Source organism: Bison bison, unplaced genomic scaffold (assembly GCF_000754665.1).
Source record: "Bison bison bison isolate TAMUID 2011002044 unplaced genomic scaffold, Bison_UMD1.0 scf7180017864180, whole genome shotgun sequence".
In the NCBI taxonomy this organism is placed as follows: Eukaryota; Metazoa; Chordata; class Mammalia; order Artiodactyla; family Bovidae; genus Bison; species Bison bison.
Genome location: NW_011494752.1, coordinates 1,622,032 through 1,642,552, shown reverse-complemented (window position 1 = coordinate 1,642,552; position 20,521 = coordinate 1,622,032). Strand labels below are relative to the sequence as shown.

At 47.9% G+C, this 20,521-nt stretch overlaps 2 protein-coding genes across 2 annotated transcripts; both read right to left on the bottom strand.

The window, feature by feature from the left end:
• Nucleotides 1-1,090: 1,090 nt before the first annotated feature.
• Nucleotides 1,091-4,872, bottom strand: LOC104990471 (keratin, type I microfibrillar 48 kDa, component 8C-1). Its single transcript, XM_010842553.1, has 7 exons — nucleotides 4,487-4,872; nucleotides 4,207-4,289; nucleotides 3,717-3,873; nucleotides 2,783-2,944; nucleotides 2,563-2,688; nucleotides 2,171-2,391; nucleotides 1,091-1,526 (listed from the first exon to the last, which is right to left on the bottom strand). The coding sequence occupies exons 1-7, from the start codon at nucleotides 4,832-4,834 to the stop codon at nucleotides 1,373-1,375; spliced, it is 1,251 nt and encodes a 416-aa protein (XP_010840855.1). The 5' UTR covers nucleotides 4,835-4,872; the 3' UTR covers nucleotides 1,091-1,372.
• Nucleotides 4,873-13,309: 8,437 nt separating this feature from the next.
• Nucleotides 13,310-20,451, bottom strand: LOC104990800 (keratin, type I cuticular Ha8-like). Its single transcript, XM_010843117.1, has 7 exons — nucleotides 20,023-20,451; nucleotides 17,741-17,823; nucleotides 16,610-16,766; nucleotides 16,135-16,296; nucleotides 15,921-16,046; nucleotides 15,009-15,229; nucleotides 13,310-13,430 (listed from the first exon to the last, which is right to left on the bottom strand). The coding sequence occupies exons 1-7, from the start codon at nucleotides 20,449-20,451 to the stop codon at nucleotides 13,310-13,312; spliced, it is 1,299 nt and encodes a 432-aa protein (XP_010841419.1).
• Nucleotides 20,452-20,521: the final 70 nt, after the last annotated feature.

The following is a 20,521-nucleotide window of genomic DNA, read 5'->3' as shown; positions in this document are numbered from 1 at the left end:
GACTGAAGTGAAAGAGGAGAGTGAAAAAGTTGGCTTAAAGCTCAACATTCAGAAAACGAAGATCATGGCATCTGGTCCCATCACTTCATGGGAAATAGATGGGGAAACAGTGGTAACAGTGTCAGACTTTATTTTGGGGGGCTCCAATCACTGCAGATGGTGACTGCAGCCATGAAATTAAAAGACGCTTACTCCTTGGAAGGAAAGTTATGACCAACCTAGACAGCATATTAAAAAGCAGAGACATTACTTTGCCAACAAAGGTCCGTCTAGTCAAGGCTATGGTTTTTCCAGTAGTCATGTATGGATGCGAGAGTTGGACTGTGAAGAAGGCTGAGCGCCAAAGAATTGATGCTTTTGAACTGTGGTGTTGGAGAAGACTCTTGAGAGTCCCTTGGACTGCAAGGAAATCCAACCAGTCCATTCTAAAGGACATCAGCCCTGGGTGCTCTTTGGAAGGAATGATGCTAAAGCTGAAACTCCAGTACTTTGGCCACCTCATTCGAAGAGTTGACTCATTGGAAAAGACTCTGATGCTGGGAGGGATTGGGGGCAGGAGGAAAAGGGGACGACAGAGGATGAGATGGCTTGATGGTATCACCAACTCGATGGACGTGAGTTTGAGTGAACTCCAGGAGTTGATGATGGACAGAGAGGCCTGGCATGCTGCGATTCATGGGGTCACAAAGAGTTGGACACGACTGAGCAACTGAACTGAACTGAATAAATAAATAAAACTTCCAGCTTAGAAAAGATGAGCTTTGCATAGCCTCTTTCCAGCCCCCAGCTCATGCCTCTTCATTTTAGTTTCAGATACAATCAACTCTAGGAGATATCCTGGTCAACAGGGGTGAAGGAGTAAACCCAAGAATGGCTGAGGGGAGATGGAGCCACACTTCAGTTGTCCTGCCCTCTTTCCTGCCCACCCCCACTCACCCACGGGACCAGCCACCTGCCTACCAGGCCTGGAGCAGCTTTCCTATCCAAGACTCAAGCCATTATATGTAAGGTTCTGCTTTCAAATGGCCTTTTATAGAATGCTCAAGCAACAGGCGTGGTGAGACAAATGAATACCAATGAGAAAGGCATGTACTTTGCCAAGGAAATTGAGTTTATTAGAAGGTTACAAGGGAGGGTTGCTGACACGTGGGCAGGCTCTCTGGACAAGCCAAGAAGAAACAGTCCCCAGGGAAGGAAACTGTGGGCAGGGATCATCTTGAGGAGGTTGGGTGAGCTTCTGGATTCCCCCCCTGGGGCAGCTCCAGGCATGCACATTGTGTTTTCTAACCCGTTTGTTGGAAAGAACCAGGGCCAAGTCACAGCTCCAGAACCCTGGGCCCTGTCTCCCTGCTCCTTGGGCAACCACTGGACTCTAGCGCACATAGGAGTTGCAAGGCCCACAGCGGGAGCGGGGGACACAGGGCGTGCAGGGGGCAGCAGGAGCACAGGGGGTACAGGGACTGGAGATGCAGGGTGTGATGGTCTTGCCGCAGGCATTCGTCGTGGCACAGGGATTGCAGGGCAGCCTGGAGAAAGGGAAAGATATAAATTAAGGGAGGCTTGTGATGTAACCAGAGAGACCCCGAGAGTGGACTGCCCACTGGGACTTGACCTGACCTATAATACAGAAGGTCACAGGCTCACCTGATACAAAGCTCACTATCAATGCTAGTGGTCTCCCTGTCATATGCTATCAAAAGTGCTGGACAGAGACTCAGAAACTCTGGTCTCAGCTCCCAACACTGTCCATTCCTAGCTGGTGACCTTGGATAAGTCACTAAACTTCTTCAAGCCCCAATCCCTTCACCCACAGAATGACGAGAATACTGATCCTGTCGACCTCATGGTAACTCTAGCGGCAGATGAGGTAGTATGTGGAAATGTACCCTCTACACAGTATGGTATTACAACATGTAAGAAATGTCATTGATCCCATATCAATATCATCACAGTAGACTGCAGAGTTGGCTGTACAATTTTAGTTTGTCCCTCAAGCAATTCGTGCCACTTTATTTTTTAATGTTAACCACATTGCTTTCTGTGCTCTGTTTGAGCATGTCTGGTGTGAAGGTATAATTTCCTCTCCAAGGTATGCAGTCTTTGCCTGGAGTCCAACTAAGAAGTATGCCTATGTGCACAAGGCTTCACCAAACACCTGCTCGGTACTCACTTGCAGTCCTCGCTGTCCAGCAGCCCCCGGTACGTGTTGATCTCACACTCCAGCCGGGCCCGCACGTCCAGCAGCACCTGGTACTCCTGGTTCTGCCGCTCCAGGTCACTCCTGATCTCCGCCAGCTGTGACTCCACGTTGCCGATCAGGCCCTGCACCTGGGCCAGCTGGCAGCTGTAGCGGGCCTCAGTCTCCGTCAGGGTGTTCTCCAGGGAGTCTCTCTGTCAGAGGGAAGGGGAGGAAGGTCACAGAGCTGCTCCTTCAGGGACTTCTCCATCGCTTCCAAACAAGTCACAAGCTCCAAGAATTCAGGAGAGGGTGGTCTGGAGGGCAACCCAGTACCCCTGACTCCCCAACCTCACCTCCTCACCAGGAGTCTCATCAATACCCACCAGGTTGTGCTGGGCCTGAAGCTCCACCTCCAGGGCGTTGACCGTGCGTCTCAGCTCGATGATCTCTGTCTGGCAGGACTGCAGCTGCTCTGAGCTGGACACCACCTGCTTGCTCAGCTCCTCAGTCTGAAACACCAAAATGTGGAAGGCAGGATCAGACCCCACCTGAAGGGCCCCAAGGGGCTGAGGGTCCTGAGAGACCACGTGCTCATGTACTCACCTGCCTGATGTACCATTCCTCCACGTCCCTGCGGTTGGTCTCCACCAAGGCCTCGTACTGAGCCCTGGTCTCGTTGAGCACACGGTTGAGGTCCACAGTGGGGGCGGCGTCCACCTCCACGTTGAGGCGGTCTCCCAGCTGGCTCCGCAGGGTGTTGACTTCCTGTGGACGCAGAAAATGCAAGAGCGACTATCCTCAATGAAGAGTGGAACCTAAGAAATGGCACTGCTTGTTGACATCCTATTCATCTATTTCCTTGGAAAAGGAACGTCTAGTGAAACAGCTATGACAGAAGGTAAAGTGGTCTGTGTTCCATGTGTTCAACTCCTTCCCACCATGACTGTCATGATCCTTGGATTAAAAAAAAATTTTCCAGGGGTTTGCCTGGGGGCTATTCAAGGATGTATAAATGCCCAAATTTCCCAGGTTGTAGACTGGCTGCAGACAACCCCATAAATAAAAAGAATTGGCTGTATAATTTCAGATTGTATATCAAACCATTCTTGTCATCAAGTAAGATATTGTCATGACTCCTCCCAGGAGAGAGAAGGAACCCTGGATCATTTTTCATCAAGACTTTGAAAGAATAGAGATGTTGATTCACCAAGACTGATATTTTGGCTTTGGGGAAGAGAGATGGCTTCAAACGGCATGATCAGAGCAGTGCTGGGACTTCTACAAATCAGCAGCCAATCACAAGCCCAGGGAGGTGCCCTGGGAAACAAAAGTGATGCCCCAATTTTGAGTGAAAGATACACCTTATCTGGGAACATGGATAGGTTTCATCTCACAATGTTTTCTTTCATCATGAAGTTTTGGTGTTTTCGAAGAAATCTGAAAGATTCTTATCCCTGATTCTACCACCCCAAGTCACTAAAGCCACCCTAGGCCTGAGGCTGAGTCAGATTTCTTCATTTCTCATCTCTGGTCTCACCTCCTCATGGTTGCTCTTGAGGCAGATCAGCTCCTCCTTCAGGGACTCCACCTGGGCCTCCAGGTCGGACTTGCACAGGGTCAGCTCATCCAGGATCCTACGCAGGCCGTTGATGTCTGACTCCACCAGCTGCCGCAAGCCCAGCTCCGTCTCATACCTGCACAAGGAGAGGGTCAGAGCAGTAACTGGCAGACCCTGAAGACTCACAGGAATGATCTTGGATAACCCCAATCACCTTGCCTTCCCCCTTTGGCAGTGAGTAGACCCAGGAGACAAAGGCAGGGTGCTAGAGGCTCAGTCAAGACCCAATATTAATCCCAAAATTGACTTGAGTCCTCATCTACTTTTGTGACTCCTTTGTTTGGTCCCCCCAATCCTCTGCAGAATCCTTCATGATTGATGGTTGACTGCTGTTCAGTCAGCCATGGAAAACCCTCTTCTTTCACTGAACAAAAGGAGCGGGCACCCATGCGAAATCTGAACCACTTACTTGGTCCTGAAGTCATCTGCGGCCAGCTTGGCATTATCGATCTGCACCACCAGCCTGGCATTCTCTGACTTGGCACACAGGATCTGGGGAATGAGAGGTTTCTAGGTCAGGACTGAAAATAACTATGAAATCATTAACTTCTTTAAAAATGCTTAAAAAGCCATTTTGAAGGTAAAAGGAGGAATCAAGATGGCCTAGATGCAAGAAACACAGTTCTCTCCCCCAGACTGAGAATCCTGAGATACTCCCCCTGCTTAGAGAGGACAGCAAGGCCCCTCACCTTCTGCTGGAGCTCCTCGATGGTCCGGAAGTAGGATTGGTAGTTGGGGCACAAGAGGGGCTCCTGCTGCTGGCTCCGCTCCAGGATGCGGCTCTCCAGCTCCGCGTTCTCCCGCTCCAGCTGCCGCACCTTCTCCAGGTAGCTGGCCAGACGGTCGTTCAGGAACTGCATGGTCTCCTTCTCGTTGCCATTGAAGGAGCCCTCGCAGAACCAGTTGCAGCTGCCCACGTTGGCGGGGATGTTGCAGGCCCCGGGCAGGGTGGTGCCACAGCAGCTGGGGGGCACGCAGGGCCTGGAGGAGCAGCTGGAGCGGAAGCTCAGGTTGGGCAGGCAGCAGCTGTAAGACATGGTGCTGGAGGGAGTGAGGTGCCCGACTGAACACAGAGTCCAAGTTCTCCAAGGAGCTTGTGGGCCTTCTGCCTCTGTCGAGCATTTATACCCCATCCCCAGAGGGTGTGGACACAGTATGTAATGTCTTTTTTCTTTTTATTTTTTCACTGCTCTTCAAATGCCCTTCCCTTCAATCTGTTATAGGTCTTCCTCAGAAGAGTCCCTTGTGCCATAAATTTTTTTACTTGGCTTCTTGTTAAGTCAGGACTACTCTTCACGCTGTGCACCCATGAAATCATTGTCCTGCGGTAGACCTTCAAAGAAGCCACATGGTCTAGCCCGAGGATCTGCCCTTGTTAATTGGGAGTTAGTCCGTCCAATGACATTCTTTTGTGTTACGTGATCTGGTAAAACCATGATCAAATTCACCTCCTGGCCCACCTGGCATTTCCAGGGAGGGACTAGGATTGAATCAAGGAACAAGTTGCATTAAGTCAGAAGTGTGTTCCCTTTCCGTCTGCTTTGAGACAGAATCCTTCAATGATACAGAATCCTTCAATGATGTAGAATCCAAGCCTTAGAAGACGCGAGGTGGATAAGAATCGACTCAGGCCACAGCCAAGAAGGATGGACATCTATTTGTGTAATGCCACCTGTCTATCACTCAGAAGGACTGTAAAAGGAAAAGAATCTAAAAAAGAGTGGATGTATGTATGTGTGCAGGCATGTTCAATCACTTCAGTAGTGTCCACCTCTTTGTGACCCTAAGGACTGTAGCCTACCAGGCTCCTCTGTCCATGGGATTCACCTGGCAAGAATACTGGAGTGGGTAGCCTTGCCCTCCTTCAGGGGATCTTCCCAACCAGGGATCAAACCCAGGCCTCCCACATTGCAGGCAGATTCTTTACAGCTGAGCCACTGGGGAAACCCAGATGTATGTATGTGCATAACTGATTCAATTTGCTGTACAGCAGAAACTGATATAACATCATAAAACAATTTTCCTTCAATTAAAAAAAATTTTTTTTAAGTAATAAGTTTTAATTAATTAAAAAAATTAAATTTAAAAAGGTCTGTAGAGAAGGGACTCCCCTGGTGGTCCAGTGGTTAAGACACCACATTTCCATTGCAGGGGCCATGGGTTCAATCCGTGGTCAGGGAACTAAAATCCTATATGCTTCCAGGTGCGGCAAAAGAAAAAGGAATGTAGAGGAATTTTAAAGATAGAGGCTTTGATAATTAGTTTGAGAATGAGAACAAGGAAGATTCTGGAAGAAGAGATCATTTAGAAAGAAGGTTGAGAAAATGCAAGCTGAGAAATCCATATAAATGCATTAAAATTAAGGAAGTCTCTGGAAGCGGGTGTGAGAAAGGAATACTGCTAGGCTTGCAAAACTTTTCCAGTGAGGTATCTAGCCATCGTGTTAGAATAGAGTGAGTGTTAAGTCTAGGAGATAGTCCAAAGGAGCCCCCTCAAGCATGAAAATTGCATTTTGGGTTTAACAGAAAATGTTTTTAAATTTCCAGTTAGAATTTCTAACATTTTGCCCAATTCTCCAAGTATAATTGTCACACCAGGAAGATGCATCATACCCTGTCCCAGGCTCCCACCATCAGCCTTACTGGGTTACCTGCTACCTGGTTTAAGAATCAAAGGTTGAAAGATGCCAAGGGAGGGGGCTCCATGGTCATGTCATTGAATCCAAGGACCTCAGTGCCCAGGAGAGAAAATGAGGAAACACGGCTAAAGGGGATTTTGCAAGACAATCTTGGAGTCACTGAAGGCACTAGAAGGTCTGAGGAAGGGGTGACCAAAGTTCTGAACATATAAATATTGCACCACCAGGTACCACCTGCCCCTTGGGGAGCAGCACCCCAGCCTCTGCTGTGGTTTTGGCTGCCCTCCAGAGGCAGTTTTATTGACAGCTTATTGAAGTCCTTCCCCCCAGCAAGCTTTCATGATGGTATTCACGCAGCACTCCACTTTGTCTCAGATGAAAGGTCCTTCATCTACCCTCTCCAAGGCCATTATCGCCACTTACTATAACGCCATTGACCAAAAGCTCCAGACTTATAATAAAATCAAAATCTCTTTGTTTTCCTCCAAGGCAATTAAAAGGGGAGAAATAGGTGGGTCCTAAGGCAAGCATCACTGAGACTTCCCAGAGGAAAGACTCAAGGCCAGGAGCTCCTGTCTCACTCATCCAGGCTTGGGACAAATGGAAAGCCCTGTGAATCAGACTGATGGGCATTTGCTCCTAGGGAACAGCACAAGCCTGCTTCCCAACTCTTGTCAGCCTGCTTTAAAGCACTGGCTTTCCAGCAAGGCACCACAATCCTGCCTTCTTCCCCACCTGGGGAGCTCAGACTAAATGCCAACAGCATCCTTCATGATCTTTGGTCTTATCTACTGATTGGCCAGCGTAGCATCATGGAGGCTTTACACAAAGGAGAATGCTTAGGTTCTAAGTATGAGAAGATTCAAGGATTGGGACCAAAAAAAGCAGACATATCTTGCATACAATGCAGAAAGAGCCAAGAAATGGGAAAAGAGGGAAGCAGGGAGAGATGTGTTTAATAAGAAAGATAAGAATGCAAAGAAGAGGCAAGGAGGGAACCTGGAAGGAATCCTCTGAACCAGAACGGGTAATGTTGATCAGATGAAGCTAGCCCATCTTCAAGTGAGGGAACCTGGAGGATGGAAAGATGAGAAGTAACCAAGACAACCTAAATGAAGGTACAGAAGAGTGGTCCACCCTGATGAGTATCCTGAGAGATGTAAATGGAGACTCAGAAGAGATCTACAGACATGGGACCATAGTTTCTGAGGCCTCAGACAGAAGTGACATTGTTCCAAGGTGTCCAGACCAGAGCATCAACTCCATGATCCAGTCTGAGATTTGTTTGTGGCTGAGAAATTCACTGTTGTCTACATCCAGGCTGCAAAATGTCAAAAGGGGCCCTGCTACCTGTTCCTGAATGATAGGAGTGTGTAGAAGAGAAAGGAAGAAAGGAGCTGGGGTAGTCACACCTGTACATCTTCAAGGCACAGTCAATCAGCAACCACAAAGATGCAGCAAAGAACAGGTTACACCTGTTACCTGCTGGCTTCTCCTGGAGATTCCTTTTTTCCCTGCAGAAGGTGAAATGGCACAAGAATTCAGGAGAGAGACAGTGGACTGAGGAGCTGGTAAGTAAACAATAATGCTACCATCCCTTTTAAATCTAGCTTCTTTCTTGCAATGCTTTCAAAATATCAATAGGCTTATGTGAATTTACTTCTTGAATTAGTGGGAAAGATGGGACTCCAGGGGCTTCCCTGGTAGATCAGACAGTAAAGAATCTGCCTGCAATGCAGGAGACCTGGGTTTGATCCCTGGACTAGGAAGATACCCTGGAGAAGGGAATTGCTACCCACTTCAGTATTTTTTCCTGGAGAATTCCGTGGACAGCCTGATGGGCTACAGTCCATGAGGTTGCAAAGAGTTGGATATGACTGAGAAACTAACAATTTCATGGGATTCCAAGATTATAAGGTCTCCATGGCCTCACACAGATTAGGAGTAGACTTCATGTACTCTCTTGATCTCCTAACTGAAGTACTTGCAGAGTTTATTCACTCAGAGAGAAACTGAGCAGTCCAGGACTATCAAACCCACAATTTTACTTAGTTAAGTTTTTTCAAAGCACGTTTAAAGAGCAGCTTCTCCATGCTGGGCATGGGATGAAACTGAAATGGAATAATCACAGTTCCTGTAGCAAATTATCATTTTATGAAAAACTCAAACTAACATGGGTTCCTCAAATATATGAGAAATGACAAGAAGATGAGGAGAGGAGATATTTTAAAGGTATACGGACATTTGGAAATTTATTTGTATTTAATGGATTTAGAAGACTGTATATATGACGTTAAGGACAGTAATCACTTTTTGAACTTCTACCAAATGCCTGGCATAGTCCCAGGACTGTGGGATTGGGGGTTGAGGGCCAGGGTGGGTGGAGAGGGGATACTTGTGGGGAACAAGCAAATGATGTGGTCTCAGTCCCGCTGAGTAGGCAGTCAGGCCTATAACTAACTCTAATGTACGGTAATATAATTGAGCCCTTCACCTCCTCTCCAAAAAAAAACAATTCCTTCCTTCCCCGTCCCTCTTTTCCCACACTTGTTCCTGCCCCAAACTCCAGTCAGGCCATTTCAACCCAGTTCATGATTCTCAGCCAAGAGGTGACGGATGCAGCCATTTCAGATTATCTCCTTGTCCCCTAAAGGAAATATATTGGTGACTCTACTCTCTAGGTGACTCAGAGGTTGGTTTCAAACAACTGATCTCACTAATCCCTAATCCCTTTAAGAATCTTTTCTTCAACCAGGCCTGGTAATGAGTTATTTTATTTTAATATCAGTTCTCATTTCTTGGTGGTTCTGAAGAATCTGTGGTCATTGAGATGAGTTTCAAAGCAGGTGAAGGAGGCTTCAAGGGATGGGGCATGGGACAGAAGATAGAAAAGAGGCAATGCTGAGTCAAGCAAGTGTAAGAGCTTCCTCTTTCTAGAAAAGGGAACAATATTAGCAGGGAGAAATAGAGGTGATGGGTGACCCTGCTGGTAGGTGGACACAGTGGCCACCCTCAGAATCAGAGAGAGATATTGGTGGTGGAGGCCTCTTGGCAGAGGGCCTTGAAGCTAATGTGAATGAACAAACCACATGTTTAGGATGTCTGACAAGCTGGGGGAGGAAAGGGGAAGGAAGGCAAGAGAAGTGTGGGTACAAAAACTAGCCTAAAGGGGGAGCCTCAGCTGAAGGAGGCCAGGAGACTCAGCCTGCAACGTGGTGGGCAGGGAGGATATTGCAGGGTGAAAGGATGCACTGGGAAGATTATCCTTTGGGGGATTCCCAGGCCCTGCAAAATCCATCTCAGCCAGCTCCGCCCAGACTTATTGCTGTTGTTCAGTCCCTCAGTCATATCCGACTCTTTGTGACCCCGTGGACTGCAGCACACCAGGCTTCCCTGTCCTTCACCATCTCCTGGAGCTTGCTCAAACTCAAGTCCATTGAGCCAGTGATGCCATCCAACCATCTAACCATCCCCCCAGCCTTGGAGAGTGTCTAAATCTAAAGTTTTATCCAGAGGTACCTCAGTAAAATGCTTGGCAGTTTGGTTCAGGGTAATGCGCCAGGAAGGAGAAGACTTGGGCTTGAGTGCATCCCTAACTTTGAACTTCTTCTGCTGCAAAATGCAGATTGCGGAACCTGTTCTGTCTCTCTCAGGGTTTGGGGGTGGGGGCTCCAGTTGGATAACAGATGTGAAAGCACTTTGTAAATGGTAAAATGATGAACATACATACAGGGTTCTATTTCTCTTCTCCTTCTCTACCTCAATGGACAAAGTGGTCCTAGTAATGGCGGAGAGTGACTAGCCTTCTTTGATGATTTCCCACCATCACAATTGCCAGGCTTCTCATGCTATTTTCATTTTATGGCATAAGTTCTCAGATATGAAAGGATTCTCAAGCATAAACACTGTCTTATTCCCTTCAAGGAAAACAAATCAAAACATTGGTGCGATTACGGTTCTGTTGTTCTGCTGACACAAACTGAGATTTGGCCTCTGTACAGCACAATGGTTGGAAGAACAGTTGCTGGAGTAAGACTACCTGGATCTGAACCCTGGCTTCCCCACTGAGTAGCTGTGTGTCCTTGGGCCTTTAGCCTTTCTGTTATTTAGGCTTTCAGCTGTTATTTAGCCTTTCTGAGCTTTGGTTCCTCATCTGCAAAATGGGGATAACAATAATATTGGCTTCATAGGATTGCTATAGGGTTAAATGAGTGTATGTATGTAAACTTATCCCTAACTTAAATTAGTGCCTGGCTAATTAGTAAGAGCTCAGAGAGTGTAAGCATCAGTGATGATGATAATGATGAAGATACGTAATGACGATGATGATGGTAGCGATGGTGATGATGGTGATGGTGATGATGAAAAAGATAATTGTGGTGGTGGTGATGGTAGTGATGATGGTAATAAAGGATTGTTTGGTTTCCAGGGAAGCTCTTCACACCTTCCCAAGCATAATTATCTCCTTTACCCAGCATTTCTTCCCAAACCACTTCACACATTCACACACAGACACACACAGACACACAATGTCTCATCAAAGCTAATATTTTAATTATAGATGACAAGGCATTGTATATGAACTTAAGAAACACAGGTCAGTCACCTTGAGGCCCCACTGACTCATTTCATGTCACCAGAAGAATCCTTCCACCACTGAATGACTCACCTCCTCTCCATCTCCTTACATGGGAAGAACAATGCTTCCCTCCTCTCTCATGGTGCAAGAGTAAGTGGCTTTATTTTGTTAAATGGCTTTGAACTTGTTGGATGAAAGGAGCTATATAAGTACAAAGGAGAAGCAAAGGTGTTTGGGCTGGGGAGCTAAATTAAGACTGATTGAGATTGCTCTTTCTTATTGGGACCCACTCTTAGATATGTGTCTCAGGGATGCATCGCCTGTGCCCACACAGCTCTACACTTGGGAAAAGAGCAGAGGCACAGGGGAGGGGAGGGGAGGGGAGGGAAGGGTGAACAGCCTCTGACCTTCCAGAGCTTCCTACGAAGCAAGTCCTGATGGCTCCCAAGCAAATCAGTCCTGTTTGCAGAGACAGTGGCCAATAGGTAGGTTTCCAGGCTTGAAAGCAGTTGGAGGCACAGCAGCCAGGTTCTGACTTAAAACCATGGAGATCCCTGAGACTTGGGACTGTGGTCACTCCTGCAGAGGATGGGCTAGACTTTGTTAATTTCTCAGCAAGCTACTCTGATTCAGAGAGTTCAAGGGGTAGAGAGGGAAGACAAGAACCAGCTGCTGGATTCAGTGTTTTGGCTCTGCTTGTAGTTTCACTGATTAATAAGACCTAGAAAGCAGAAAGTCATCAATTTGAGGGGCTAGAAGACCCTCTACAACCATCTTATCCAGCTCCATCAGACACCTGAGTGACTTCCTCAGTGTCTTCACCATGTGGTTATAAAAGCCCTCTTTGAATGCTTCCAGTTATGGGGAACTCACTACTTACTACTTGGCCAGTTCTGATGCTGCTTTCTGGAGACATGCTCTTTTTAGCCATCACTGCCGAAATATGGAGCTTCTGGTTCATGTGTCTTGGAACCAGAAGACAGTTCTGGAGAATCCCAGGGACGGGGGAGCCTGGTGGGCTGCCGTCTATGGGGTCACACAGAGTCGGACACAACTGAAGTGACTTAGCAGCAGCAGCAGATTGATAGAGCGATCAGCTCAGCAATTACCATTGCTCAACATGTTCACCACTAACTCAATGGGATCAAGAGTTCCTCATCCATGAGATCAGGGGAGTAAGGCCCATCCCTTCTGCAGTGATCTCACTTCCCAAATAAACCCCCTAACAGTGGTTCTTAAACTTGATTATGCATAGAATCACCTGGAAGGCTCAATGAAACAGACTGCTTACTCAGAAAGCCTGGGGGTGGGGCCCAAGAAGATGCATTTCCACCACGTTCTCAAATGATGCTGGTATTACTGGTTGGAGGACCACAATTTTAGAACTACTGTCCTAAATTTTCTCATGTTTAATTTTTGCCTCTTCAAAGCTTCCAAAGTATGGACTTTGGATATAGTTCAAAGAAACTGGGCTTCAAGCCTTGATTCAGCACCCCTGCTAAAAATGGTAATAACCACTCCCTCTTTGCAGGGTTTTTGTGGGACCCTGTGTCCCAGTGTTTATAAAGCCCCAAGACGATGCCTTGCTCATAATGAGCATGTGATCACAAAAACTTACTTCAAGGAAAGTATTCTGGAGGGACCAGCAGAAGTTCTGATCTGAGTTTTTCCTTTGCTCAAGGACCAGCTGGCTTCATCCAGATAAAAAGGTGGGGGCGTGGGGGGTGTTATTTAGTCTGTATGTTTGTATTTAGCTCTGCAGTTTGGCTCTGTGATCAGGCTTGATCAGGTCAAGAGCTAGGTATTTCTCCCCTGTGCCATTTTGCTGAACTTTCATATTTTAGCCACAGTCCTCACTGGCGTTGCCCTCTCCCAGAACCACCCTGTGAGTAAACCACAATCTCTGCTTCTACACGAATGTCTGGCTCAGGGAGCTCCACAGCATCACTCTCAGCATCACTCAGCATGGGATGAAGGAACAGACCCGCAGGCACTGGGCTCTTTATGCTGCAGAAATGAAGTTTATTAGCAAATTAAAAGCAAGGTCTGAAAGACCAGGAGGCAGCAGAAGAGAGAAAGTAGAGCAGTCAGGACACTCTGAAAGGAGGAAGGACAAATCCAAGGGCCAGGGCTGAGTGGCTGGACCAGAAAGCCCATCAGTAGAGAAGTTCTTCCTGCCTTCAGTCTCCCCATAGGCTGACTGGGGCAGAAAGGCCTGGGGTGGCAGGCCTGGGGGATGGAGCCAAGGGACTACAGGCATTTGCCATTTTCTGGCTCCTCCAGGTGAGGAGTAATTCAGCATCGAGGTGATGAGCAGGACCCAGCAGGCCCAGAAAGGCAGGGATAGCAGGAGGTACAGGCTGAAGAACCCACACAGGTGCTGGAGACTGGGGTTGCACACGGGTTGCAGGGGAGCCTGTAGAGAGAGAAAAAAAAAAAGTGTTTAAACATTGGCATGAATTGTGGTGCTGGGGAAGACTCCTGAGAGTCCCTTGGACAGCAAGGAGATCAAACCAGTCAATCTTAAGGGAAATCAACCCTGAATACTCATTGGAAGGACTGATGCTGAATCTGAAACTCCAGTATTTTGGTCACCTGATGCAAACAGCTGACCATTGGAGAAGTCCCTGCTGCTGGGAAAGATTGAGGATAGAAGGAGAAGAGGGGATCAGGGGATGAGATGGCTGGATGGCAACATGCATGCAATGGACATGAACTTGGGCAAACTTTAGGAGATGGTGAGAGACAGAGAGGCCTGGTGTGCTACAGTCCATGGGGTCACAAAGAGTTGGACACAACTGAGAGACTGAACAACAAGAATGAATGAGAAGTGCATGAAAGTCCAAAATAAATAGGCACTTTAGAACTGGAAGAGCAGGGGATTTCTCTTGTGGTTCAGTAGCTGAGACTCCACACTCCCAGTGCAGGGGGCCTGGGTTCAAGCCCTGGTCAGGGAACTGGATCCCACATGCCTCAACTAAGAGTCCTCATGCCACAATGACAGATCCTACATGCCACAGTTTGAGATCCTGCATGCCACAACAAAGACTGAAGATCCTACGTCCTGCAGCTAAGACCTGGTACAGCCAAATAAATTTAAAAGAATTGGAAGAGCAAAGAGGAGCTTAGGCCATAGAGGTCCCTCTAAGCCTAGAAAGGGGAGGGACTGTTCCGAGTTCTCAGTGAGGCTACAGCCAGAGCTCAGAGCGCCTTGTGCAAAGCCAGTGTTCTCTCCCACGAGGAAAGGAACACAGCGGAGAAAAAGGCAGAAAGCAGGTGGAGCAGGAACAGGCCAAGGCCAGCCACCCTCTCAATTTAAACACGGCCACTGGGGGCTTCCCAGGTGGCTCAGCGGTAAAGAATCCACCTGCAGGCACAGGAGGCCCAGAAGATCCGGTTTCATTCCTGGGTCGGGAAGATCCCCTGGAGAAGGAAATGGCTACCCAGTCCAGGATTCTTGCCTAGAGAACCCCAGAACCCAGAACCCCAGGAGCCTGGTGGGCTACAGTCCATGGGGTCAAAGAAAGTCAGACACAACTGAATGATGAAACAACAGCAAAGCATTTATAAACACAGCCCCGACCCTGTTCCTGACTGCTCGGAGGGGTACACCATCTGTCCATATATGTCACAGTCCTACTGAGAGACTAAAAACGAGAGAATAGGTACCAGTGCTCCACACAATATTTTTAAATGCTGAAAGTGACGCTCCTGGGATATTCCAGAAGGAATTTAGCAAAACCTAAATGTACTGAAGCCTGAGTATGTTAGCCCCGGTGGGAGTGACTAGCACCTGGAAACGTAACATGGATGGCGTGAGTTTCAGAATTCTTATACACCTTCCTCCATGTCCAAGCAGCACCAGGCTTCCTGGGGAGCAAGTCTGTCCTCAGAGGTAGAATCTGCAATGCCACTCCCTCCTTTTAGTTCATTCCCACTAAGAGGTCTCTGCTTTTACACATGATATTGATATAAACAACATCAGGCTACGTACTTGCAGTCCTCGTTTTCCAGAAGGTTCCGATATGTGGCAATCTCACACTGCAGCCGGGCCTTGACATCCAGCAGCACCTGGTACTCCTGGTTCTGCCGCTCCAGGTCAGCCCGGATCTCAGACAGCTGCTCCTCTATGTTGCTGATGAGGCTCTGCATCTGGGCCAGCTCAGTGCCGAAGCGGGCCTCAGATTCACACAGTGAGTTCTGCAGACAGTCCTTCTGTGATACCAAAGAAAGAGGGGAAGAGATTAAAAGTCACGGACCCTGTCCTCAACCCCTTCAGACCATGACACCCCAAGCCGTCATTAGGCTCAGAGAGCAAGTCCTCAGCAGCAACAACTAACAACACGCTGTGGCTCTTCATCATAGACCCTAGAAGATGTTTGCAGAACCTCCCTCACTGCATGAATGTTCACTTCCTCAGCATCCACACACACTAGAGAGTTCTTGCAAAGGCAAAGAAAGTGAAAGCGAAAGTCACTCAGTTGTGTCCAACTCTTTGTGACCCTCATGGACTATTCAGTCCATGGAGTTCTGCAGGCCAGAATACTGGAGTGGGTAGCCTTTCCCTTCTCCAGGGGATCTTCCCAACCCAGGGATCGAACCCAGGTCTCCCACATTGCGGGCAGATTCTTTACCAGCTGAGCCACAAGGGGAGCCCAAGAATACTGGAATGGGTAGCCAATTCTCTTCTCCAGTGGATCTTCCCGACCCAGGAATCAAACTGGGGTCTCCTGCATTGCAGGCGGATTCTTTACCAACTGAGCCATCAGGGAAGCCCAAAGGCAAAGAAGTCAAGGTTAAAGCTGGGTCCTTGGACGATATCTAAGTGAGGCATGTACTGAACCTGGGGACTGCGCATGAGAAGCGGGAGCCCACCTGAGTCTTCCACGCTCCCAGAGGAACTCACCAGCGTGTGCTGAGCCTGCAGCTCCACCTCCAGGGCGTTCACTGTGCGTCGAAGCTCCAGGATCTCTGACTGGCAGCATTGCAGCTCCTCTGAGAAGGACATGGCCTGCAGGCTGATGCCTTCAGACTGTAGCACGAGCACACAGAGAAGTGATCGATCACCTCCCTGGCCAGATGCAGCCGGATCCCTCCCTGCTCTGCAGCACCTCCCTCACCTGAGTTTGGAACCACTGCTCCACGTCACGGAGGTTGGTCTCCACCATGGCCTCGTACTGGCCCCGCATCTCTTCCAGCACCCTGCCCAGGTCCACAGTGGGCTCCACGTCCAGCTCAATCTTGAGCTTATCTCCCAGCTGACACTTCAGAGTGTGGACTTCCTATGGACACAGGAGGACATCCCGTTGGTGGGGCTCCTGCTGCCCTCCACTCAGAGCCTCACCTCCTACTTCCCATTCGCTCCAGTGATTTCCCTGCACTCCTCTGAGGACGAGGCACTGTCTGCATCAGTGTGGTAGTTTCTGAAGCCATTCAGTGGGCGGGCTCCCCGTGAAAGCCAGAACTCCCCTTTGAGGCTTAACCACAGAGCACAAGTATCTACCCCGAGCAGGAGGAAGAGCCTCATTGCTTCCTCTGAAGAAGCCTGAATTCACCCCAGGACATCTCCATGTGCCACCCAAAGGGCCCCAGCACCTGCTCATGGTTCTTCTTGAGGCAGAGCAGCTCCTCCTTCCGGGACTCCAGCTGGGCCTCCAAGTCAGCCTTGGCAAGTGTGAGGTCATCCAGCGCACTGCGCATCCCGCAGACATCAGCTTCCACCAGCTGGCGGAGGGAGTGCTCCGTCTGGAACCTTCACCAGGGCAGACGCAGGGATTGGGGTTAAAGAGAAGAGGGCCCATGGGACACAACCCACAGGGTGACTCGCTGGCCTTCTCTCTGCTGTCCAGTCGTGAGTTGGCATTGCCTGGGTCGTGTGCTCACAGAAACTGCAGGGTGATTCTCACTCATTCAACACTAAGCACCTAGGACAACCAGGCAGAGCGGCCGGTCCTGAGGATACCAGCATGGCCCTCGGACACTGCTGCCCTCGAGGGAAGATGGCCAAAGGGGAAGCGGCAGAGTAGACCCTCATCTTCCATGCCCCCCGACTGAGATGGACCTTGGACTCTGTCCCAGATTAGGAGCCAAACCACCAGGATGGGAAGAAGCTTCTTTCACCCCGGGGGAGTGAGGCGTCCACAGTGCCCAGAAGAAAGACAATAGACTGTAATGTCCTTCCTGCTGCCCCGCTGGACCCTCTCAGGGAATGTAAACCCTCTGACCTCCACATGGCTCCAGGCTCCCGATTTCTATCATGAATTACTAGAGCTCACAAATTGGTGGAGCTGCATTGCAGAGATACATCTTTTACCAAGGCAGCAGAATTTCCTACAAAATGACCTCGGATAGGAAATGAGGGGGCGAGTTCTGGTTCTACTGCTCAACAGTCATGTGACTTCCAGTTGGCAAGTTCTCTCAGGGCTCTGGGCCCCATGTCTTCAGAAAGCAGACACCAGCACTGCCCTGCCTGCCTCACTGGGGTCTTCTTACACAGAATCAAGTGGAGGAAGCATTTCAAATCACACTGTAAACTATAATGGCTAAACAACTGCAGAAGGCCAGGGGTGTTTTCTCAAGACCTTGAACTTAATGCCCTCTGTTTATGTCAGCTGTAACTGTTGGTTTGGGCCCTTGGTTGATTGCATCTCTGATGCCAGGTGCATCACCAGAGAGGCATCAAGGTAGGCATCTGGATCCTCCCCCAAGCGTGCTACCCCAACTCACTTGGTCCTGAAGTCATCTGCAGCTAGTTTGGCATTGTCTATTTGCACCACCAGCTTGTTGTTCTCAGATTTGACACACAGGATCTGAGGAAAGAAAGTACACTCAGGGATTCATTTATTCCCAGAGTCACCTATGGCCTCAGTCAAAAGAAGAGCCATTGGCTGGGTTCAATCTACAACATCACCTTGACAACACAAACTCCCAAACGTGTGAGCAATGCTGCTGTGGCATGGAAGGGGCACACGCAAGAGGGTGCATGGCAAAGGGGAACGTGTAGAGCCAAAGGAAGCAAGAGGTGGGAGATAGTAGCAAACTGAACACATAGCTAAGACTTATTATTTTGCCAGATCTGAGGCTTAATCTGATATAAACAAGAAGAGCCAGAATCTAGGCCACAGAACAATGGGCTGGTTATGAAAGTTTCAGGTAAGATGGGATCCATTCTTTTTTAACTTTCTTTTCCTTGAAGTATAGTTGATTTACAATGTTGTGCCAGTCTCTGCTATACAGCAAAGTGACTTAGTTATACATATATATACATTCTTCTTTATATTCTTTTCCATTATGGTTTATCACAGGATATTGAATATAGTTCCCTGTGCTATATATTAGAACCTTGTTGTTTATCCATTCTCGATGTAATGGTTTGTCATTACCAACCCCAAACTTTTAGTCCATCCCTCTCCCTTCCCGCCATTCCCTTGACAACCACTACTCTGCTCTCTATGTCTGTGAGCCTATTTCTGTTTTGTAGATAGGTTCATTTTGCCATATTTTAGATTCCACATATAAGTGATATGATATGGAATTTGTCTTTTTCTGACTTACTTCACTTAGTGTGATAATCTCTAGTTGCAACCATGTTGCTGGGAATGACATTATTTCATTCCTTTTATGGCTAAGTAATATTCCATTTTGTATATGTACCACATCTTCTTTATCCATTCATCTGATGATAGCCATTTATATTGTTTCCCTGATTTGGATATTATAAATAGTGCCGCTATGAACACTGGGGGTGCATGTATCTTTCTGATCCTGAATTATATTTTTGTCTGGGTATATTTCCAGGAATGGAATTACTGGATCATATGATAATTCTATTATCATAATTCTATTCTGTTAGAATTCGTTTTCTGGGAACCTCCATACTGTTTTCCATAGTGGCTATACCAACTTACACTTAAGGTAGGATCCAGTCTTAATAAGTTGTCTCTACCACTGGTTGGTCAACCTCCTCAAAGTTCTTCTCTGAATCTAGCCATAGCTCCATGGCCCTTATTCTGACATTCTCTGTCTTTCTGTTTCCAAAACTAAGTAAGCTCTACAGAAGCATTCTATTTATAATTGAAGGGGAGAGCAGATATACATAACAGATCAATGCTACTGAATACACTGGCTCTTAAAGGACATAGAACATATATCCCTGACCCCTTTAATGGCACCAGAACTTAACTTGCACTGTTTTTGCAACTACAATTGAAGAATTGTAAGTTATCATAAACTCAGAATCCCAGAGAATCAAATGCTGGATCTTATCCTTTACATATTCACATTCACCTTCACTCAAGAGACTCTCTTCCCCCCAAGTCTGGGGTTAGCAGGTGCAAACTATTATACAAAGACTGGATAAACTGTACAGCTCAGGGAACTATACTCAATATCCTGGGATAAACCATAATTGAAAAGAAAATTTAAAATAATATAGGGACTACCCTGGTGGTCCTGTGGTTAAGATTTCTGCAAGAGGTGCAGATTTAATCCCTGGTGGGAAAGCTAAGATCCCACATGCCTTGCAGTCAAAAAACCAAAACATTAACAACAGAAACAGTACTGTAACATTTCAATACTTTTCAAAAATGATCCACATCAAAAAAAAATTTTTAAGAATATTAAAAAGTATATATACATATGTATAACTGAATCACTTTACTGTACAGGAGAAATTAACAGAGCATTGTAAGTCAACTACACTTCAATTAAAAAAAAAAAAAATCAGCTACAGCTAATTCCATCATCAGTCCAGGCCCTGAACATTTAGTGCAAAGGTCAGTCATGTAAAAGAGCCAGACAGTTAATCTTTCAGGCTTTGCAGACCATGAATCTCTATCACGACTACTGGACTCTGCCATTGGAGCATAAAAGCAGCCAGAGACAGTACCTCTATGAATGAGCATGGCTGTGTACCAATAGAACTTTATTTACAAAGTCAGGCAAGAAGTTGACTTTGGCCTAAGAACTGTTGGTTGCCCACCTCTGATGGGAAGCATCACAAACCTCACCTTCTGCTGCAGCTCCTCGATGATGCGGAAGTGGCTCTGATAGTCCGGACACACGGTGGACTCAGGGCATTTGCTCAGCTCTCGGATCTGGCTCTCCAGCTCCGCGTTGTCCCGCTCCAGCTGGCGCACCCTCTCCAGGTAGCTGGCCAGCCGGTCGTTTAGGAACTGCATGGTCTCCTTCTCATGGCTGTTGAAGAAGCCTTCGCCGAAGGTCCCGCAGATTCCGATGTTGCCTGGAATGTCGCAGGTGCCCGGCAGAGGGCAGGCAGCGTTGCAGCTGTGGGGCAGACAGAGGCTGGGTCGGCCGAGGGGGGTTGTGCCCACTCGGACTCGGTTGGCGTGTGCCAGGGTGGCCGAGAGGCCCAGGGGGGCGGCCCCGGCCTGTGAGAGTGGCCCACTGAGGAGAGAACTGCAGCTGATGGAAGTCATGGCCAAGACTCTTGCTTTGTCCACGGTTGGATTTGTTCGAGTTTGAAACCTCCCTCTTTCCTAGACCTAT